General features: G+C 39.7%; 1 protein-coding gene across 1 annotated transcript in view; it reads left to right on the top strand.

Moving 5' to 3' along the window:
* CASK (calcium/calmodulin dependent serine protein kinase) overlaps positions 1 to 24445 on the top strand; it is a gene marked incomplete in the record, with an annotated part of 883427 nt that overhangs the window by 295611 nt on the left and 563371 nt on the right. The window contains 2 exon segments of the mRNA XM_053706489.1: positions 1347 to 1469; positions 18995 to 19078. Coding sequence (XP_053562464.1) covers positions 1347 to 1469; positions 18995 to 19078 — 207 coding nt within the window.

The raw sequence follows: 24445 nt of genomic DNA, 5'->3' as shown, positions 1-24445 counted from the left end.
ACGTGCAGTCTTTCGTTAAGCCTCTGATTAGGATCAGATCTAACGCTCCACCTTGGAGTTTGAATCTTGTTAAGTTTTTACAACGGGCTCTGTGTGAGCTTATGCATTCAGTTGACATCAAATTGTTGTCATGGAAGGTTCTTTTTCTTTTGGCTATTGCATCAGCACACAGATTTTCTGAAATGGCTGCCTTGCAATGTGAGCCTCCTTATCTGGTGTTCCACACTGATAAGGCTGTCCTTCAAAACCCGCTCAGGTTTTCTACCTAAGGTGGTGTCTGATCGTAACATCAATCAGGAGATTGTGGTTCCTTCCTTCTGTCCTAATCCTCCTCCTTCGAAGGAACGCCTACTTCATAATCTGGATGTGGTTCGTGTTTTGAAGTTTTATCTTCAAGCTTCTAAGGATTTTAGGCAAACTTCTTCCCTGTTTGTTATCTATTCTGGGAAGCGTAAGGGTCTGAAGGCTTCTTCGACTTCCTTATCTTTTTGGTTGAGGAGTGTTAAACGCTTAGCTTACGAGTCAGTGGGACTTAAACCTCCTCAGAGGGTTACGGCTCATTCCACTAGAGCGGTGGCTTCCTCTTAGTCCTTTAAAAACGAGGCCTCTATGGATCAGATTTGTAAGGCAGCTATCTGATCCTCCTTACAAACTTTTGCTTCGGATGAAGCAGCTTTTGGGAGAAAGGTTTTACAGGCTGTGGTGCCCTCAGATTAATGTCCGCATTTCTTTTACCCCTCCCGTTATAATTCAGTGTCCTCTTGAGCTTGTGTATAGTTTTCCCAACAGTAAGAAATTATGCTGTGGACTCTCCTCATATTAAGAAGCAAAACATAAATTATGCTTACCTGATAATTTAATTTCCTTCTGTATGAGGTGAGTCCACGGCCCCGCCCATATTCTCTGATGGGCAGATCAAAATTTGTTTTTCTCTTATGGCACGATTTATACCCTGATATTTCTTCTACTGTTCCTTGTTCCCTTGGCAGAATGACTGGGATATGAGGGAAGTGGGGGGGGGGAGGTATTTAAGCCTTTGGCTGGGGTGTCTTCCTCCTCTTGGTGGCCAGGTTCAATATTTCCCAACAGTAAGGAATGATGCCTTGGACTCTCCTCATACAGAAGGAAATGAAATTATCAGGTAAGCATAATTTATGTTTTTGTGTTATGTGAGGAAAACCATTTCCTATTAGATGAGACCTAGCAATCATTGTTTTGACTTTTCATTTTTTTTAATTTAATTTCACCTGATTAAATTAATAAGTGTGAGTAGTTTATTACATGATAATGTACAGGTCACATCTTTGTAGCCATTTTTAATTTATGTATTATTTTTCTCTGTTTAGATGAATCCTAGACAATGGAGCCATATATCTGAAAGTGCCAAAGACTTGGTGCGCCGCATGCTTATGCTAGACCCTGCTGAAAGGATAACAGTCTATGAAGCGTTAAATCATCCTTGGTTAAAGGTAAAAAAAATAATAATAAAGTCCTTAAAATTGAACTTTCAAATTCATTATGTAGTTGAACAAATGTTTTTGTTTTTCTTCTGCAGTTAAAGCCAGTGACTGAAAAAAAAAAATATAACACATTATTTGAGTTGATTGAATATATTAAAAAATAACAATTTGCTTTTTTTTTATTTTTTCTGAGTGCATTTAGTTTCAATACATCAGGCTCCATGACTTCTCTGCAAAATTGTATGCACATTACATTGTATTCATTATAATGTCTCTGCACTTTTCCTTGGATTTATCTTTTTTTTTTTTTTTTTTTAGTATTAATGTATTTAACAGTTTCATGACTTTTTTGCATAGACCATTCCAAACGATTTTTTTAAGCTCACAGAGAAATAGATCACTATACGTAAGTGCTGATTGAAGTTGAGGCGGAAAAAACCCAAATGTTTAAAATTGTTTATGCTGTCTCGTAGGTCCAACCATTATTTGGTAATAGAATGTAGATGCCAAATGTAAGCCCTATTCAGATGTAACTATTTATTTGCATTATGTTTACATAAGAGGCTCATTTAACAAATGCATTAACACTTCTATTAGTTGTAGGCTTTTAGAATACAGTTAAGAGGTTCTGATGAGTAATGCTTCCATTGTTTTAAAGTCATATTGCTCCAATTATTTTAAACTTACAATGTTCTAGATTGAACAAAACATAGTAAGAGGATCAAGCATCCAATAGTAGGTTAAAAAAATGACTCTTTATTAGGTACATTTTAAAATAGGAACCCAGCGTGAATCAAGGTGAGAAAAACAAGTTTTGGCCGTAATCATAGACCTACTTCCCCTGTCTTAGGGGCCTGTTTTTATGGGGCAAGTCTCCACCCCTAACGATTAAAAACATATGTATAAAATACATAGACATTTTACTGCTAGACTAGAGTATAAATATAAGGGTGAACAGACACGGTATACACTGTACTGCTGTTAACAGCTGTACTGATAGTGTTAATTTCATTTAACCATAATATAATTCTAGGTACATAATAATAGATCATGAGATTAACATACTAGAATTTCCTACACAGAGAGTATAAATTAGAAGTTAAATTTGAAGTGATCTCAAAAAAACTGAAAGACAATGATACAAATCCTATTCCATTCAGGTTTGAAAACCTATTTCCAATAATTAATATAAATTTGTGAATTGAAACCCCCTGGTACTAAGGTTTTCATCTAATGTATCCAATACACTTTCTGTCTTTCCCAGGATACAGAGTTTACTTCCACCTCTACATAATACATGTACAGCTTAGATTGCATTTCATTTAAATGTTTCCACATTTTTAATGTGTTTCTCTATGAAATGTTGAGACAGAGATGAACAAGTTACATCATTGCTTATATATCCCAAGGGATCTCGGATTATTGTTCTAACATCCCTAGTGGTGAGCCCAACATATTGTGTTAAATGTTGTGAACATTCATTTATATAAATGACGTATGTTGTGGAACAATTAACACAGCCCTGTGTGGTGAAATTTTCACCTGTGACATATGATGAAAAATTGCAACCTTGTCTAAGATGTGGACAGACCCTACACCGTGCTCTTCCACATCTATGTACATAATGTGCTAAATGCCTCTGTATATAAATCTGATGGTGCAAGCCCATTTTTTTTTGGCTCATTAACATTAATTGTCATAGTTATGGTTTTGCTCTCACCACATTGTTTTGTGGAGTATGTTACGTAATATTTGTGTCACTTCTGATGACTAATCCTATTATGTAAAAGGCCAAGTGTGTTTGTCCGAAGCTGTCATGCGCAGTAGAGACAGCACGAGGACAAACACACCTGGCCTTTGAGTCCCTACCTGATCTGCGGCAGAAGTGGGCGTGGCCGGACATGAAGGGGCGTGGCCGGGCGCAAAGGGCCATGAAAGGGGCGTGGCCGGGCGTAAAGGGGCCTGGCGCGGTCGCTCACGCAAGATAGAGGGGAGGGAGAGAGAGAGCACAAAAGAGAGGGAGGGAGAGAGAGAGAGCACAAAAGAGAGGGGGGAGGAGAGAGAGCACAAAAGAGAGGGGGGAGGAGAGAGAGCACAAAAGAGGGGAGGGGGGGGGAGAGCACAAAAGAGGGGGGGAGAGCACAAAAGAGGGGGGGAGAGCACAAAAGAGAGAGGGGGGAGAGCACAAAAGAGAGGGGAGGAGAGCACAAAAGAGAGGGGGGAGAGAGAGCACAAAAGAGAGGGGGGAGAGAGAGCGCAAAAGAGAGGGGGGGAGAGAGCACAAAAAAGAGGGGGGAGAGAGCACAAAAGAGAAGGGGGGGAGAGAGCACAAAAGAGAAGGGGGGGAGAGAGCGCAAAAGAGAGGGGGGAGAGAGAGAGCGCAAAAGAGAGGGGGAGAGAGAGCGCAAAAGAGAGGGGGGGAGAGAAAGAGAGAGAGCAAAAGAGAGGGGGAGAGCACAAGGGGTGGGACCGCTGTACTGCAAAAAATGGCCCGTGTGAACGGGCTTTAGGACTAGTTTTAGTGATAATATTCATCCACACTGATTTAACTCAGATACTCATGAAGCTGGGATATAATAATCTGTTTCAGGGATAGCCAACTTCCTAATATACATTTATGATCCAACACATAAATATACTTCCTAAAAATGTTCAGTGGCACAGTGGATTTAGGTAAGGTTACATGTTTTCCCCTTTAGAGGGTTCTCAAGTTTTATTCACCCAAAGCACACATTTTTATTTATTTTCCGGGGGCCACACAAACTATGGCACACATTCTTAGTTTTGTTTTCTTCTATAAGGTACGACGAGTCCACGGATTCATCCTTTACTTGTAGGATATTATCCTCCTGCTAACAGGAAGTGGCATAGAGCACCACAGCAGAGCTGTCTATATAGCTCCTCCCTTAGCTCCACCACCCAGTCATTCTCTTTGCCTACTCTAAGTACTAGGAAGGGTAAAGTGAAAGAGATGATAAAATGTTAGTTTTTATTTTCTTTAAGCAGGGTTTGTGGACTCAGGAGGAGGCTCTCCTCCCGATAAATATTCTAGAACTGAGAGCGATATTCAACGCACTTCAGGTATGGCCTCAGCTGGCTTCGGCCTGTAGCATATATCAATCATCAGGGGGGAACAGAGAGTTCTCTAGCGATGATAGAGGTTACCAAAATAATTTGATGTGCAGAGACTCACTCTTGCCATCTATCAGCAACCTATATCCCAGGGGTGGAGAACTGGGAAGTGGATTTTCTAAGTCGTCAGACTTTTCATCCAGGGGAGTGGGAACTCCATCCAGAGGTGTTTGCACAATTGATTCAGCAATGGGGCACACCAGAATTGGATCTGATGGCGTCACGTCAGAACGCCAAACTTCCTTGTTACGGGTCCAGATCAAGGGATCCTCGGGCAGTACTGATAGATGCTCTATCAGTATCCTGGTCGTTCAACCTGGCTTATGTGTTTCCACCATTTCCTCTCCTTCCTCGTTTGATTGCCAGAATCAAACAGGAGAGAGCTTCAGTGATTTTGATAGCACCTGCGTGGCCACGCAGGACTTGGTATGCAGACCTGGTGGACATGTCATCTCTTCCACCATGGACTCTGCCACTGAGACAGGACCTTTTGATTCAAGGTCCGTTCCAGCATCCAAATCTAGTTTCTCTGCGGCTGACTGCCTGGAGATTGAACACTTGATTTTATCAAAGCGGGGATTCTCTGAGTCGGTCATAGATACCTTGATTCAGGCTCAAAAGCCTGTCACTAGGAAAATTTATCATAAGATATGGCGTAAATATCTTTATTGGTGCGAATCCAAAGGCTACTCATGGTGTAAGATTAGGATTTTGTCCTTTCTCCAAGAAGGATTGGAGAAGGGGCTATCAGCTAGTTCCTTAAAGGGACAGATATCTGCTTTATCAATTTTACTGCACAAGCGTCTGGCAGATGTTCCAGACGTTCAGTCGTTCTGTCAGGCTTTAGTTAGAATCAAGCCTGTGTTTAAACCTGTTGCTCCGCCATGGAGTTTGAATTTAGTTCTTAAAGTTCTTCAAGGGGTTCCGTTTGAACCTATGCATTCCATAGATATTAAGTTTCTATCTTGGAAAGTTCTGTTTTTAGTTGCTATCTCTTCGGCTCGAAGAGTTTCTGAACTATCTGCATTGCAATGCGACTCACCTTATCTTGTTTTCCATGCTGATAAGGTGGTTTTGCGTACCAAACCTGTATTCCTTCCTAAGGTTGTTACTCATAAGAATATTAATCAGGAAATTGTTGTTCCTTCTCTGTGTCCTAATCCTTCCTCTAAGAAGGAGCGTCTGTTGCACAACTTGGACGTGGTTTGTGCTTTGAAGGTTTACTTGCAAGCGACCAAAGATTTCCGTCAAACATCTTCTTTGTTTGTTGTCTATTCTGGAAAACGTAGAGGTCAAAAAGCTACGGCTACCTCTTTCTTTTTGGCTGAAAAGCATCATCCGTTTGGCATATGAGACTGCTGGACAGCAGCCTCCTGAAAGAATTACAGCTCACTCTACTAGAGCGGTGGCTTCCACATGGGCTTTTAAAAATGATGCTTCTGTTGAACAGATTTGTAAGGCTGCGACTTGGTCTTCGCTTCATAACTTTTCCAAATTTTACAAATTTGATACTTTTGCTTCTTCGGAGGCTATTTTTGGGAGAAAAGTTCTTCAAGCAGTGGTGCCTTCTGTTTAGCCATCTGTCTTGTCCCTCCCGTTCATCCGTGTCCTGTAGCTTTGGTATTGTATCTCACAAGTAAAGGATGAATCCGTGGACTCGTCGTATCTTATAGAAGAAAAGTAAATTTATGCTTACCTGATTAATTAATTTCTTCTATGGTACGACGAGTCCACGGCCCGCCCTGTCATTTTAAGACAGATTATATTTTTTGATTTTAAACTTCAGTCACCACTGTACCTTTTAGTTTCTCCTTTTTCTTCCTGTACCTTCGGTCGAATGACTGGGGGGGTGGAGCTAAGGGAGGAGCTATATAGACAGCTCTGCTGTGGTGCTCTTTGCCACTTCCTGTTAGCAGGAGGATAATATCCCACAAGTAAAGGATGAATCTGTGGACTCGTCGTACCATAGAAGAAATTAATTTATCAGATAAGCATAAATTTACTTTTTCTTTCATAAGGTGGTGAGCGTCCATGAGCCTTTACTCCTGGAATTCAACTCCTGGCCACTAGGTTGAGGCAAAGATTCCCAAAACTCCAAGAGCACTTAAAGGGACACTGAACCCAATTTTTTTCTTTCGTTATTCAGATAGAGAATGACATTTTAAGCAACTTTCTAATTTACTCCTATTATCAAATTTTCTTTATTCACTTGATATTTTTATTTGAAATGCAATAATGTGTTTATTTGCCGGTCCATTTTTGGTGAACAACTTGGGTTGTCCTTGCTGATTGGTGGATAAATTCATCCACCAATAAAAACATGCTGTCCAGAGTTCTGAACCAAAAAAAGCTTAGAGTCCTGCTTTTTCAAATAAAGATAGCAAGAGAACGAATAAAAATTGGTAATAGGAGTAAATTAGAAAGTTGCTTAAAATTGCATGCTCTATCTGAATCACGAAAGAAAACAATTTGGGTTCAGTGTCCCTTTAATACCTCCCACCTTTCTGGTATATTAGTCTTATCTTTGCCTCGACAGGAGGAAGGTGAAGAATTGAGGCACTCCAGATTCGTCATGGGAGAGGAGTCTTCTGACTGATTTAAGGCCCTTTTTTCCTGTCAGACCTGCTACTGAGAGACAGAGGGAAGATTGGCATATTGGGCAGTGACACAATCACTCCTATTGAGGAGTTACTCACAAGCCTGACACAGGTGTCGCAGGGACTGGTCCCTTAGCCTCCTCCTGTTGCGTTGTTGATATACTCACATGATATTTTGTCACTTATGCAGTGGTTAAGCGCAGTACAGTGGATGTAGTTCAGGTAAGTAAAAAAAAAACACATTTTGCACTTACAAAGCCTATTAACAGTTACGGTTTGTGCAAAGTACATCATAGCCAGGTGACAATTATGAGATTACACCACATTCACATTCTAGCTGCTCTGGGATATAACTGTATTCTGGGGAACCTCATAGTATTTAAAGCTGGCATATTTTTCATTCTTTGAGGAGAAGTTTTGTAATTTTATTTCTTTCATGTAATTGGCAAGAGTCCATGAGCTAGTGACGTATGGGATATACAATCCTACCAGAAGGGGCAAAGTTTCCCAAACCTCAAAATGCCTATAAATACACCCCTCACCACACCCACAATTCAGTTTTACAAACTTTGCCTCCTATGGAGGTGGTGAAGTAAGTTTGTGCTAAGATTTCTACGTTGATATGCGCTTCTCAGCATTGTTGAAGCTCGATTCCTCTCAGAGTACAGCGAATGTCAGAGGGACGTGAAGGGAGTATCACTTATTGAATACGATGATTTCCCTAATGGGGGTCTATTTCATAGGTTCTCTGTTATCGGTCGTAGAGATTCATCTCCTACCTCCCTTTTCAGATCGACGATATACTCTCAATTTACCATTACCTTTACTGATAACTGTTTCAGTACTGGTTTGGCTATCTGCTATATGTGGATGGGTGTCTTTTGGTAAGTATGTTTTTTATTACTTAAGACACCTCAGCTATGGTTTGGCACTTTATGCATTTATATAAAGTTCTAAATATATGTATTGTACTTATATTTGCCATGAGTCAGGTTCATGTATTTCCTTCTGCAGACTGTCAGTTTCATATTTGGGGAAAATAAACCTTTTTTGAGAATTTTTTTTCTTGCCTGGGGTTCAGTCTTTTTTTCAATTGACTACTTCTTGCAAACTGCGGGCGATATTGGGCCCACGGGTGCCCCAAATGCTATACTTTATTGCGTCATTCTTGGCGCAATAATTTTTTGCCGCGAAAAATACGTCTATGACGCGACTTCGTCATTTCCGGCGTCATAGTTGATGCCGAAGTCTTTCACACGGTTGTGTCATTTCCGGTTATTATTGGCGCCAAAAAAGTTTTCAGTTACGTTGTGCGTCATACTTGGCGCCAAACTTTTTCATTATTTTAATACCCCGTTGATGTTTGCCTCTTGCCTTTTTCTCTATCAGAGGGCTATGCTATTTGCATTTTTTTCCTATTCTTGAAACTGTCATATAAGGAAATTGATATACCTATGAATTGTAAAGAATTTGTTCTGATTCTATCCAGAAGGCTTTGTCTGCATTTCCACCTTCTAATAAATGTAAAAGGTCTTTTAAAACTTCTCATTCAGTTGATGAAATTTCAAATGACCAACAACATAATAATTTATCCTCCTCTGATGAGGATCTTTCTGATACAGAAGATCCTTCCTCAGACATTGACACTGACAAATCTACTTATTTATTTAAAATAGAGTATATGTGTTCTTTATTAAAAGAAGTGTTAATTACTTTGGATATTGAGGTAACCAGTCCTCTTGACGTTCAGTCTAATAAACGTTTAAATGCTATTTTTAAACCTCCTGTGGTTTCTCCAGGGTTTTTTTCCTATTCCTGAGGCTATTTCTGATATGTTTTCTAGGGAATGGAATAAGCCAGGTACTTCTTTTATTCCTTCTTCAAGGTTTAAAAAATTGTATCCTTTACCAGCAAATTCTATAGAGTTTTGGGAAAAAATCCACAAAGTTGATGGGGCTATTTCTACTCTTGCTAAACGTACCACTATTCCTATGGAAGATAGTACTTCCTTTAAGGATCCTTTAGATAGGAAGCTTGAATCTTATCTAAGGAAAGCCTATTTATATTTAGGTCATCTTCTCAGACCTGCAATTTCTTTGGCTGATGTTGCGGCTGCATCAACTTTCTGGTTGGAGAATTTAGCGCAACAAGAATTGGATTCTGACATATCTAGCATTATTCGCTTACTGCAATATGCTAATCATTTTATTTGATGCCATTTTTGATATTATCAAAATTGATGTTGGATCCATGTCTTTAGCTATATTAGCTAGAAGAGCTTTGTGGCTTAAATCTTGGAATGCTGATATGACCTCTAAATCTAGATTGCTATCTCTTTCCAAGGTAATTTATTTGGTTCTCAGTTGGATTCTATTTCAACTGTTACTGTGGGAAAGGGAGTTTTTCTGCATCAGGATAAAAAACCTAAGGGTAAATCTAACGCTTCTAAACGTTTTTGTCCTTTCGTCAAAATAAGGAACAAAAACTCAATCCTTCCCCCAAGGAATCCGTTTCCAATTGGAAGCCTTTCTCAAATTGGAATAAATCCAAGCCATTTAAGAAACCAAAGTCAGCCCCTAAGTCTGCATGAAGGTGTGGCCCTCATTCCAGCTCAGCTGGTAGGGGGCAGATTAAGGTTTTTCAAGGATATTTGGATAAATTCTGTCTAAAATCAATGGATTCAGAGCATTGTCTCTCAAGGGTATCGAATAGGATTCAGAGTAAGACCTCCTGTGAGAAGATTTTTTCTCTCACGTATCCCTGTAAATCCAGTAAAAGCTCAGGCTTTCCTGAATTGTGTTTCAGACCTGGAGTCTTCAGGGGTAATCATGCCAGTTCCTTTTCAGGAACAAGTTTTTGTTTTTTATTCAAATCTATTCATTGTCCCAAAGAAGGAAAATTTATTCAGACCAGTTCTGGATCTGAAAATTTTGAATCGTTATGTAAGAGTACCAACTTTCAAGATGGTGACTATAAGGACTATACTGCCTTTTGTTCAGCGAGGACATTATATGTCCACAATAGACTTGCAGGATGCATACCTTCATATTCCGATTCATCCAGAACATTATCAGTTCCTGAGATTCTCTTTTCTAGACAAGCATTACCAATTTGTTGCTCTTCCATTTGGCCTAGCAACAGCTCCAAGAATCTTTTCAAAGGTTCTAGGTGCCCTACTCTCTGTAATCAGAGAACAGGGTATTGCTGTGTTTCCTTATTTAGACGATATCTTGGTACTAGCTCAGTCTTTACGTTCTGCAGAATCTCACACAAATCAACTAGTATTTGTTTCTTCGGAAACATGGTTGGAGGATCAATTTACCAAAAAGTTTCTTGATTCCTCAGACAAGGGTCAACTTTTTAGGCTTCCAGATAGATTCAGTGTCCATGACTCTGTCTCTAACCGACAAGAGACTTTTAAAATTGGTTGCAGCCTGCCAGCACCTTCAGTGTCACTCATTCCCTTCGGTGGCTATGTGCATGGAAGTTTTAGGTCTCATGACTGCAGCATCGGACGCGATCCTCTTTGCTCGTTTTCACAGGAGACCTCTACAGCTTTGTATGCTCAACCAATGGTGCAGGGATTATACAAATATATCACAATTAATATCCTTAAATCCCAATGTACGACACTCTCTGAAGTGGTGGATAAATCACCATAGTTTAGTTCAAGGGGCTTCTTTTGTTCGGCCAACCTGGACTGTGATCACAATAGATGCGATTCTTTCAGGTTGAGGAGCTGTTTGGGGATCTCTGACAGCACAAGGGGTTTGGAAATCTCAAGAGGCGAGATTACCAATAAATATTTTAGAACTCTGTGCAATTCTCAGAGCTCTTCCGTTTTGGCCTCTGTTAAAGAGAGAACCGTTCATTTGTTTTCAGACAGACAATATCACAACAGTGGCATATGTCAATCATAAGGGTGGGATTCACAGTCCCCAAGTTATGAAAGAAGTTTCTCGGATACTTGCTTGGGCGGAATCCAGCTCCTGTCTAATCTCTGCGGTGCATATCCCAGGTGTAGACAATTGGGAGGCGGATTATCTCAGCTGTCAGACTTTACATCCAGGGGAGTGGTCTCTCCATCCAGATGTGTTTTCTCAGATTGTTCAGATGTGGGGTCTTCCAGAGATAGATCTCATGGCCTCTCATCTCATCTGTCCAGGTCCAGGGATGTTCAGGCGGAAGCAGTGGATGCGCTGACACTTCCTTGGTGTTATCCTGCTTACATTTTCCCGCCTCTAGTACTTCTTCCAAGAGTGATCTCCAAAATCATCATGGAACAATCGTTTGTGTTGCTGGTGGCTCCAGCATGGCCTCACAGGTTTTGATATGCGGATCTGGTTCGGATGTCCAGTTGCCAGCCTTGGCCACTTCCATTAAGGTGGGACCTACTGTCTCAAGGTCCGTATTTCCATCAGGATCTCAAATCATTAAATTTGAAGGTATGGAAATTCAACGCTTAGTACTAAGTCATAGAGGTTTCTCTGACTCAGTGATTAATACTATGTTACAAGCTCGTAAATCTGTCTCTAGAAAAATTTATTATAGAGTTTGGAAGACTTACATTTCATGGTGTTCTCATAAATTCTCTTGGCATTCTTTTAGAATTCCTAGAATTTTACAGTTTCTTCAGGATGGTTTGGATAAGGGTTTGTCTGCAAGTTCCTTGAAGGGACAAATCTCTGCTCTTTCCGTTTTATTTCACAGAAAAATTGCTATACTTCCTGATAGTCACTGTTTTGTACAGGCTTTAGTTAGTATTAAGCCTGTCATTAAATCAATTTCTCCTCCTTGGAGTCTTAATTTGGTTTTGAAGGCTTTGCAGGCTCCTCCATTTGAGCCTATGCATTCTTTGGACATTAAACTACTTTCTTGGAAAGTGTTGTTCCTTTTGGCTATCTCTTCTGCTAGAAGAGTTTCTGAGCTATCTGCTCTTTCTTGTGAGTCTCCTTTTCTGATTTTTCATCAGGATAAGGCAGTTTTGCGGACTTCTTTTCAATTTTTACCTAAGGTTGTGAATTCTAACAACATTAGTAGAGAAATTGTTGTCCCTTCCTTGTGTCCTAATCCTAAGAATTCTTTGGAAAGATCCTTACATTCTTTGAATGTGGTAAGAGCTTTGAAATATTATGTGGAAGCTACTAAAGATTTCAGGAAGACTTCCAGTCTATTTGTTTTATTTTCTCGTCCTAGGAAAGGTCAGAAGGCTTCTGCTATTTTCCTTGGCTTCTTGGTTAAAACTTTTGATACATCAAGCTTATTTGGAGTCGGGTCAGGCCCCGCCTTAGAGAATTACAGCTCATTCTACTAGATCAGTCTCCACTTCGTGGAATTGCAAAGCGGCAACTTGGTCCTCTTTGCATACATTTACTAAATTCTACAGTTTTGATGTATTTTCTTCTTCAGAAGCAGTTTTTGGTAGAAAAGTTCTTCAGGCAGCTGTTTCAGTTTGATTCTTTTGCTTTTGATTTGTTTTTTCTTTCATTTATGAGAATAAACTTATTTTTTTGGGTTGTGGATTATTTTTTTCAGTGGAAAATGGCTGTTTTTATTTTTATCCCTCCCTCTCTAGTGACTCTTGAGTGGAGTTCCACATCTTGGGTATTGCTATCCCATACGTCACTAACTCATGGACTCTTGCCAATTACATGAAAGAAAACATGATTTATGTAAGAACTTTAGCGCAACAAGTGCCAGATCCTAATGGGTATAGCATTGTTAATCTAATTCCACATGCTAATAATTTCATTTGTGATGCCATTTTTGATATCATTAGAATTGATGTCAGGTATATGTCTTTAGCTATTTTAGCTTGAAGAGCTTTATGTCTTAAATCTTGGACTTTGGATGTGACTTCTAAGTCAACGTTGCTATCTCTTTCTTTCCAAGGTAATACATTATTTGGTTCTCAGTTGGATTCTATTATTTCAACTGTCACTGGGGGGAAGGGAGCCTTCTTGCCTCAGGATAAAAAAATCTAAGGGTAAATTTAGAGCTGCTAATCGTTTTTGTTCCTTTCGTCAGAATAAGGAACAGAAACCTGACCCTTCCCCTAAAGGAACGGTTTCCAATTGGAAGCCTTCTCCAGTCTGGAATAAATCCAAGCCTTTTAGAAAATCGAAATCAGCCCCCAAGTCCGCATGAAGGTGCGGCCCTCTTTCCAGCGCAGCTGGTAGGGGGCAGACTAAGATTTTTCAAAGATATGTGGATCAATTCAATCCAAAATCATTGGATCCAGAACATTGTTTCTCAAGGGTACAGAATAGGTTTCAAGGTAAGACCCCCTGTGAGAAGTTTCTTTCTCTCACGCATTCCAGTGAACCCAGTAAAGGCGCAGGCTTTCCTGAAGTGTGTTTTAGACCTGGAGTTATCCAGGGTAATTGTGCCAGTTCCCTTTCCGGAACGGGGTCTGGGGTTTTATTCAAATCTGTTCATTGTTCCAAAGAAAGAGATTTCTTTCAGACCAGTTCTGGATCTAAATATTTTGAATCGTTATGTAAGAATTCCAACATTCAAAATGGTGACTATAAGGACTATTCTGCCTTTTGTTCAGCAAGGGCATGATATGTCCACAATAGACTTACAGGATGCATATATTCATATTCTGATTCATCCAGATCACTATCAGTTCCTGAGATTCTCTTTTCTAGACAAGCATTACCAATTTGTTGCTCTTCCTTTTGGCCTAGCAACAGCTCCAAAGATCTTTTCAAAGGTTTTCGGTGCCCTACTCTCTGTAATCAGAGAGCGGAGTATTGCGGTGTTTCCTTATTTGGACGATATCTTGGTACTTGCTCAGTCTTTACATTCTGCAGAATGTCACACAAATCAACTAGTGTTGTTTCTTCAAAGACATGGTTGGAGGTTCAATTTACCAAAAAGTTCCTTGATTCCTCAGACAAGAGTAACCTTTTTAGGATTCCAAATAGATTCAGTAGAGATTACCAATCAATATTTTGGAACTCCGTGCAATTTTCAGGGCTCTTCAGTTTTGGCCATCTCTTCTGCTAGAAGAGTTTCTGCTCTTTCTTGTGAGTCTCCTTTTCTGATTTTTCATCAGGATAAGGCGGTTTTCCGGACTTCATTTAAATTTTTACCTAAAGTTGTGAATTCCAACAACATTAGTAGATAAATTATTGTCCCTTCGTTGTGTCCTAATCCTAAGAATTCTTTGGAAAGATCTTTACATTCTTTGGATGTGGTAAGAGCTTTGAAATATTATGTTGAAGCTACTAAAGATTTCAGAAAGACTTCTAGTCTATTTCTTTGGCGTCTTGGTTAAAGCTTTTGATTCATCATGCTTATTTGGAGTCGGGTAAGTCCCCGCTTCAGAGGATTATGGCTTATTCTACTAGGTCAGTTTCTACTTCCTGGGCTTTTAAGAATGAAGCTTCTGTTGATCAGATTTGCAAAGCAGCAACTTGGTCTTCTTTGCATACTTTTACTAAATTCTACCATTTTGATGTTTTCTCTTCTTCAGAAGCAGTTTTTGGTAGAAAAGTACTTCAGGCAGCTGTTTCAGTTTGATTCTTCTGCTTATAATTTCAGTTTTTTTTCATTATAAAGATTAAAACTTTTGATTTGGGTTGTGGATTCTTTTTCAGCGGAATTGGCTGTCTTTATTTTTATCCCTCCCTCTCTAGTGACTCTTGCGTGGAGTTCCACATCTTAGGTATTTGCTATCCCATACGTCACTAGCTCATGGACTCTTGACAATTACATGAAAGAAAACATAATTTATGTAAGAATTTACCTGATAAATTAATTTTTTTCATATTAGGAAGAGTCCATCAGGCCCACCCTTTTTGTGGTGGTTATGATTTTTTTGTATAAAGCACAATTATTCCAATTCCTTGTTGATGCTTTCACTCCTTTCTTATCACCCCACTTCTTGGCTATTCGTTAAACTGAATTGTGGGTGTGGTGAGGGGTGTATTTATAGGCATTTTGAGGTTTGGGAAACTTTGCCCCTCCTGGTAGGAATATATATCCCATACGTCACTAGCTCATGGACTCTTGCCAATATGAAAGAAATTAATTTATAAGGTAAATTCTTACATAAATTATGTTTTTGTGCATAAAGTTCAAAATACTGCGCAGCAACTAAAACGCCTTTTTGGCAACTTTCTTTTTTTTACTAAGGTTTTAAAATGTACATTTTGTTTATTTGCTTTAAGTGAAAAGCTGCTAAATAAATGACCATATAATGTATACTATATAAAAAAAAAAGTAAAAGTGACTTAATATGCTCTATCTGAATCATGCAAGTTTAGTTTTGACTTCCCTAATCCTTTAAAGAACTACTGAGACTTAAAGACGAATACAATGTAGCTGTGTTTCTAGTATGAGGCTTATATTTAACCCCTTAAGGACTGGGTATTTCAGACAAAAACTTACTCATTTTTACTATCACTCCATTTAAACAGAAAAAGAGCCTTGTTTTTTAATTTATTTACCCATCAAAACAATATATATATATATATATATATATATATATATATATATATATATATATAGTGCTCTGCAAATTGCATCTAATCGCTTAAAAGTGCACAGGCACTCAGAGAAAGTGGCTCCTGCCAAGTCAATAGGAGCCCAGGCACCTCAGGAAAGTGACTACTGCTTGCTAATTGTTTTCTGGCACCTGCTTACCAATATGTGCCCAGGTACCACAATAATGTGGCCCCTGCTCGACAATAGGCATCTAGGCACTCTGGGAAAGTGGCCACTGTTTGCCAATAGGTGCTCAAACAACCAGGGATAGTGGTCCCTGCTAGACAATAGGCACACAAGCACCCTGGGAAAGTGGCCCCTGCTCACCAATAGGCTCCCAGGCACCCTGGAAAAGTGACCCCTTTTAGTCAACAACTAACCTTCTCCCAGGAAAGTGGCCCCTGCTCACCAAAACATACACAATCACCCTGGGAAAGTGGTCCCTGCTTGCTAATAGGCTCCCAGGCATATCTAGAAAGTGTCCCCTGCTCAAAAAACACTTCCAATCACAATTGGAAAGTGGCCACTGCTTGCAAATATGCTTCGAGGCACCCTGTTTGCCAATAGGCACCTGGAGAAGTGGCCTCTGCTAGCCAATAGGTGCCCATAGACCTTGGGAAATCGGCCTCTGCTTGCCCAATAGGTTCTTGCCACTGATAAAAAAAGGAGGCGGGTGGGTGCTCGGAGCAGGAGTGGTAGGGTTACCTGCACTATGGCAAAAAAAGTTTGGAAGGGAGAGGTAGGGATGGGGTTCTTCAATATAGAAAAAAGGTTGGAGGGGAAAGTGGGTCCCTACTCTACAGAAAACAAATGGTCGCTTAGAGGTGAGGACATTGGGATGGTAAGGGGGAACCCTACACTACAGGGGAAAAAAATAAAAAATACACCAATTTGTTACTGGCAGCTATTCTGCCTGTATGCAGTTTAGGGCTTTTTATAAATTTGGTGTTTTTATTTTTTTGTAGTGTAAGGTACTTCCTCCCTCCCACCTCCCTGATCCCCCCACAAACAGCTCTCTAACCCCTCTCCCTCCCACTGTTTCCTGTCATCTTTGTTAATGGCAACTAGTCTGCCAGTAACAAATTGGTGTATTTTATTTTATTTTTCCGCCTGTAATGTAGGGTTCCCCCTTAGCATCCCCACATCCCCCCTCTAAGCAACCTTTTGTTTTCTGAAGTGTAGAGACCCACTTTTCCCTTCAACTTTTTTTTTCCTTAGTGACGAACCCCCATCCCTCCCTCCCTCTCCCTTCAAAACCCTTATTTGCTGTAGTGTAGGTAACCCCATCCCTTCATCCCCCTCCTGTTCCGAGCACCCTCCCACTCCTTTCTTCCCTCCCACACCTCTCACACCGGCACCAATGGATGATAGTTAACAGATAACTGTGTAACTGTCTGCAACAATCGAGAAATCTGGCTTCATATTCGTTACTGTATGAAGGCAGATGCCCGCAGCCCACAAACAGCAAGCGACCTAGATTGCAAGGTCTGCAAACGGGTCAGACGTAGATCTATGTTATGCGGTACGCTTGGTCTAGCACCGCATACCGTAGATCTACGTCAGATTGGGCCAAGGGGTTAATTTCACTGCACTGGTTTGTATTTGCGATTTTGATATGTGGCTACATTTTCATATGAAGCCCCTAAATAAAAGAACACTAAAGTCAAAATTAAATTTTCATATTACAGACAGAGAATGCAATTTTAAACCACTTTCTAATTTACCATTTTAAATTTTTGCTCAGTCTGTTATAAGCACACTTTGACGGACTTGATCCTACTGAGCATGTGCAAACGTTCACAGTGTATTCGTATATGAATCTGTAATTAGTAGATGGCTGTCACATGATACAACATACAGAAAATGTGTCAATCTTTGAAATTTACCAGCATTTGAAATTCAGAGTGGGTGATATTGTATTGTCTTTTTATTGTGCGTTTGTGGATTATGCAATTGTACTGTATTTAATGGTCCTTTTTTTAAACGTATATGCTATCCATGGATGTCTGCAGAAATGTTTCCACAAAGGCGCAAAAAAAATATTCTAAGCAATAGCATATCATCATCAGTGGCAGGAGGAGAAGCTTGTTGTATGCATGAGCTGCACATAATTTTTAGCATGGTAACTCATTGGCATCAAAAGACTGGCTAAAGTGAGTGCTTATGCTTAGATATAAGGCAGGGCTCGACAAATATGATTTGAAAAGCTCAAAACTAAATTTTGGGGGCTGCAATATTATGAAAAAAGTTTTTACAAGCCACGCAGACATTACATAGAAAGTCTGTCACTCTCTCTTGCAGGCACACAGCTAGATTAAAATCTAAATGGTAGAGTTAGTTACACCCAAATAGCCCAGGACTACATCAGAGTCTCTTCCTCCCTGGGTCCTTAAAGGACCAGTCAACACAGTAGATTTGCATAATCAACAAATGCAAGATTACCAGACAATGCAATAGCACTTAGTCTGAACTTCAAATGAGTAGTAGATTTTTTTTCTGACAATTTTAAAAGTTATGTCTTTTTCCACTCCCCCTGTACCATGTGACAGCCATCAGCCAATCACAAATGCATACACGTACCATGTGACAGCCATCAGCCATTCACAAATGCATACACACTTATTCTTGCACATGCTCAGTAGGAGCTGGTGACTCAAAAAGTTTAAATATAAATAGACTCTGCACATTTTGTTAATTTAAGTAAATTGGAAAGTTGTTTAAAATAGCATGCTCTATCTGAATAATCAAAGTTTAATTTTGATTGAGTGTCCCTTTAACATACAGCCACACAATGCATGCCTTTAAACAAACAGACTGTGCTACAAACAAGGGTGACACAGGCCTTTTGTAATTTACCTAGACACATACAAAATACGGACATGGACTGCACTTTCAAACTGGACTGGGTGCACATCCCATGCCACTGCAAAACTCACAGCACTGGGTACTCATCAGCACTCACAGACAATTGCACAGCTCCCAGCAACTCAGGCAGTTAACCCAAGACCAGCCTGCGTGTAAAGCCCACAGAGAAAATGACAAAAATATTAAAACACATAGAAAGTCTGGCACTCTCTCTAACATGAACACAGCTAGAAGAATATGGTGCATCTTAAAAGCAAAAAGGAAGAGTAAGGTTTAATCTAGCTGTGTAATTGCAAAAGTGTGCTTGACTTTTTTATTTGGAGCATAATTCCAGGTGGAGGCAGCTGCCTTTTGTGTGTCAGCTTGCAAACAATCAGTCAGTATAAATGGATTCTTCATCTGTAACAGTGTCTTAAAAATATTCCATCTTACCTCTTTTCACAGGAAAGAGATCGCTATGCATACAAGATTCACCTTCCAGAAACTGTAGAACAATTAAGGAAATTTAATTCACGAAGGAAATTAAAGGTAATCATCTTAAATAACCAGTGATGAAATTAATAGATATTATTTTTTGTGTGTGTAGTGGTTATTACACCATTATAACAATTTCTTTGTTACAATTGTCAATTAATGGTAATGTAATCCCCTGCTTTGTAAATATCATCCAAAAAATAAATAGTTTACTTTTTAATTCTCTCTTGTTAAAGCACGTTAAAGCTAGGGTTATTGATTTCTCATGCATTTAGAGGAAGACTTGATAGAAAACTGGTCTGCTCTGTCTAAACCTACTTCTGTAATAGCGCACTTTCATGTGCCATGCCTTTGTTGAAAGATGCAGCTTCTATACAATACCATCTGAATTGAATACTATGCACTTTTGCACTTTACTGTAAAGTATTTTTGGTTATTAAATTTTCATATGTCTCCCTTTTTGCTACAGAAAACTTTAATGTATGTATCATCAGGAGTTAGATGCTCTGTACATTTTTGGACTTTATGGAAAAATAAATGCATATGTAGAATGTATATCGCAATAACACATAGGACTGGCACATTGGGGAATAATCTCCCTCCTCATATGCTACCAAGAATGACTACAAATGAAATCTAGTTCCATAAGTTAGTATTTTTTTTTTATTATTATTATTTTTTAATATGGCAGCAGGATTTTTAAGTCATAAATTGTTGTCAATTGAGAAAAATTGAGCCTTGTTGATATGTTTGTTGTAAGGCTAGTAAGCACTAGGGGAAAACTGACTAAGTCCTGATAAGTTTATTCTTTGAAATATTGCTAAATAATAAATCACACATGCTCTCTCAAAGTAGCCTTTTGTGCCTAAATTTTATCTAAACATGGAATTCTTGTTTACAGTTCCTACCAACTTTCTTCAAGGTCTTCACTAGACTTAGTACTTAAGACAGAGGGGGGCAGTTAAAGGGATATTAACCATTCTGTCTGAAGTCCTAGTGCTACTTTATTGTTGTAATAAAAAAACACGTTATTTGTGCAGTGTCCATTGCTTCTTTTCACAGCCCTACAAGTGGGCTGGTGTATCTAGAGGAAGGCTTATATATAGCTTGATGTCATAAAACTTCTTGAGCAACATGAGCTGTTTTACTATTCAGATCAAGCTAGAGAGACAGTAAGACATATGGTATTTTCCCATGCTCAGAAAAGGCAAAATGCATTTTAAGTTCAAAACGTGTCAGCTCGCTCATCTCCCTGAGGGCAATGGCTAAAATTAGAATTTCTAAGTGCTCATTTTGTAAGAAAACAGTTTGTGGTTTACACACACAGTCTGTTTTTTTATGTTTACATTGATTTTACATATGTTTTGACTGAAGGATATAACATTAAAAATAAGGTGCAGTTTCATTCATCATTTTGTAAGGTTCAATTTCAAAATACCTTCTTTCGTTTGATTACTGTGTATAAATTGTGTGTTCCTCCACCCGCAAAAAAAAAAATTCTGTTGCGGTGACGAAACTATCGGTATCTAACCGATTGGTTCCCCCATTGGCGTCTCGAGCGCTTGGTATAACGCCCATGTCTTCTATTGCGCATGCGGCTAACTGCGATGTCATTCTGGCTCTTCAAGCGCGTTCTCGTTAGATGCATGCGCATAGAGAAAGGGAATCCTGTCTTCATTATTTACAGGTACACGGAGCTTCGGATCATACTGCGCATGCGCCAAATTATCCGTGTCGGGTACGAGCGCGCATAGGTACATGAATGACGGCTATGTCTGTTCTTGAAGTGTAAAGCACACACTAACCCGGAAGAAGGCAAGGAGGCGGAGGAACACAGTAGAAAATGCGATCGGTAAATAGATAAATATAAAACATGCTACATTATAAAAAAAAATAAAAACTTAGCGACTTTAATATTTGATATGATTGCTCTCTATTGGTATCTTCCATGTAAGCTAACTTTACTTTCACTTTAATGTGCTGCAGCGGTTGTTTTCTGAGGAGCTTCCTGATTTAAATTTTTAAAATTAGGAGAATACTTTTGGGGATTCTGAGTGATTTCCTTTGTTAAACATCCTGAATTTGGTTTAACCTTTTCGCTGCTAAGCCTTTTTTAACCCCACTGCTGAGACAATTTTGAGCTTTTTTGCTACCTACATTTTAACCCAATTGTAAATTAAAATTTCAGTGAATGACCAACACAAATTATTATTTCTTTTTTAAGATGTACCGAGTCCACGGTTTAATCCTTACTTGTGGGATATTATCCTTCCTAACAGGAAGTGGCAAAGAGAGCACCCACAGCAGAGCTGTCTATATAGCTCCCCCCTTAACTCCACCCCCTAGTCATTCTCTTTGCCGGCTCTAAGCAGGAAGGGTAAAGTGAAAGAGGTGATAAACTGTTAGTTTTTATTTTCTTCAAGCAAGAGTTTGTTATTTTTAAATGGTACCGTCGTGTACAATTTACTCTCAGGCAGGAGATGGATGAAGATTTCTGCCTAGAGGATGATGATCTTAGCATTTGTAACTAAGATCCAATGTTGTTCCCACAGAGGCTGAGGAGTACAGGAAACTTCAGTGTGAGGAACGGTTTCATGCTATACAGCAATGAGGTATGTTCAGTCATTTTTTCTGGAGAGACTGTGATATTTCAGAAAGGCTGACAGTATCCCCATGAGGGTAAGGGTAAGCAGTAATCCTAGACTTATAGTGGCATTACTAAGCTTGCATAAAGGGCTAAAATTTTGGTTGACACTCAGTTTGAATGATATTAACAAACGGTTGTGTGTGCTGGGAGTGCTGTTAATAAACTTTTGAGGGACAACTGTATTGAGGGTACACTTGGCTTTTTGGGGTTTTAGAACCCAAATGGCTGGTAAAAACGCTTGGTGTGTTTTCTCCAACATTGGTGTGTCCGGTCCACGGTGTCATCCATAACTTGTGGGAATATTCTCTTCCCCAACAGGAAATGGCAAAGAGCACAGCAAATGCTGTCCATATAGTCCCTCCTAGGCTCTGCCCACCCCAGTCATTCTCTTTGCCGCTGAACAAGCAGCATCTCCACGGAGATGGTGAAGAGTATGTGGTGTTTAGTTGTAGTTTTTTATTCTACTATCAAGAGTTTGTTATTTTAAAATAGTGCTGGTATGTACTATTTACTCTGAAACAGAAAAAGATGAAGAGTTCTGTTTGTGAGAGGAGTATGATTTTAGCAGCAGTAACTAAAATCGGTTTCTGTTCCCACATTGGACTGTTGAGATGAGATAACTTCAGTTGGGGGAACAGTTGGTAGACTTTTCTGCTTAAGGTATGACTAGCCATATTTCTAACAAGACTGTGTAATGCTGGAAGGCTGTCATTTTCCCCTCATGGGGACCGGTAAGCCATTTTCTTAGTCTCAAACAGAATAAAGGGCTTAATATGGGCTATAAAACTGGTAGACACTTTTATGGGCTAGATCGATTGCTTTATTTGGGCATTTTATACAGCTTGATGTTGAAATTCACACTTTATAACTTTGGGGAAGTTTTTTTACGTCAGGCACTGGTTTAGACACCTTCCCAGTCAGGAAGGGCCTTCTATGTAGTAGGCAGTGCGTCATTTTCGCGCCATTACTGCACAGTTACTTTTGAGAGCAGGACATGCAGCTGCATGTGTATGGGTCTGGAAGTAGTTGAAAAGGTCCCTAGAAGGCTTCATTTGGTATCGTATACCCCCCTGGGTTTGGTAAAGTCGCAGCAAAGGCTGTAGCTGGGACTGTAGAGGGGTTAAAACTATAAACGGCTCCGGTTTCGTCATTTTAAGGGTTAAAGGTCTGAAATTTGGGGTGCAATGCTTTGAATGCTTTAAGACACTGTGGTGAAAATTTGGTTAAAATTGAACAATTCCTTCATAGTTTTTCACATATTCAGTAAAAAAGTGTGCCCTGTTTTAAAATTTAAAGAGACAGTAACGGTTTTGTTTTAAAACGGTTTTTGTACTTTATTGACAAGTTTAAGCCTGTTTAACATGTCTGTGCCTTCAGATAAACTATGTTCTGTATGTATGGAAGCCAATGTGTCTCCCCCTTCAAAATTGTGTGATAATTGTGCCATAGCGTCCAAACAAAGTAAGGACAGTACTGCCACAGATAGTAAAGTTGCCCAAGATGATTCATCAGATGAAGGGAGTAGACATAGTTCTACATCATCTCCTTCTGTGTCTACACCAGTTTTGCCCACGCAGGAGACCCCTAGTACTTCTAGCGCACCAATGCTTGTTACTATGCAACAATTGACGGCAGTAATGGATAACTCCATAGCAAATATTTTATCCAAAATGCCTGCATTTCAGAGAGAGCGCGATTGCTCTGTTTTAAACACTGTAGAGCAGGAGGGCGCTGATGATAATTGCTCTGTCATACCCTCACACCAATCTGAAGTGGCCATGAGGGAGGTTTTGTCAGATGGGGAAATTTCTGATTCAGGTAGAATTTCTCAACAGGCAGAACCTGATGTTGTGACATTTAAATTTAAATTAGAGCATCTCCGCGCACTGCTTAAGGAGGTGCTATCTACTCTGGATGATTGTGACAACCTGGTCATTCCAGAAAAATTGTGCAAGATGGACAAGTTCCTAGAGGTTCCGGTGCACCCCGACGCTTTTCCTATACCCAAACGGGTGGCGGACATAGTGAATAAGGAGTGGGAGAAGCCCGGCATACCTTTTGTCCCCCCTCCTATATTTAAGAAATTATTTCCTATGGTCGACCCCAGAAAGGACTTATGGCAGACAGTCCCTAAGGTCGAGGGGGCAGTTTCCACACTAGCTAAGCACACTACTATTCCTATCGAGGATAATTGTGCTTTCAAAGATCCTATGGATAAAAAATTGGAGGGTTTGCTTAAAAAGATTTTTGTACAGCAAGGTTACCTCCTGCAACCTATTTCGTGCATTATTCCTGTCACTACAGCAGCGTGGTTCTGGTTCGAGGAACTAGAAAAGTCGCTCAGTAGAGAGACTCCGTATGAGGAGGTTATGGACAGAATTCACGCACTTAAGTTAGCTAATTCCTTTATTTTAGATGCCGCTTTGCAGTTAGCTAGATTAGCGGCGAAAAATTCAGGGTTTGCAATTGTGGCGCGCAGAGCGCTCTGGCTAAAGTCTTGGTCAGCGGATGTATCTTCCAAGACAAAATTGCTTAATATCCCTTTCAAGGGTAAAACCCTTTTTGGGCCAGAATTGAAAGAGATTATCTCAGACATCACTGGGGGTAAGGGCCACGCCCTCCCACAAGATAGGCCTTTCAAGGCCAAGAATAAGTCTAATTTTCATTCCTTTCGCAATTTCAGGAACGGACTGGCCTCCATCTCTGCAGCCTCTAGACAAGAGGGTAATGCTTTGCAAACCAAAACAGCTTGGAAACCGATGCAAGGCTGGAAC

The sequence above is a fragment of the Bombina bombina genome, chromosome 3, assembly GCF_027579735.1.
Source record: "Bombina bombina isolate aBomBom1 chromosome 3, aBomBom1.pri, whole genome shotgun sequence".
Lineage (NCBI taxonomy): Eukaryota > Metazoa > Chordata > Amphibia > Anura > Bombinatoridae > Bombina > Bombina bombina.
The sequence above is the reverse complement of the archived record's forward strand: the minus strand, read 5'-3'. Positions and strand labels throughout refer to the sequence as shown.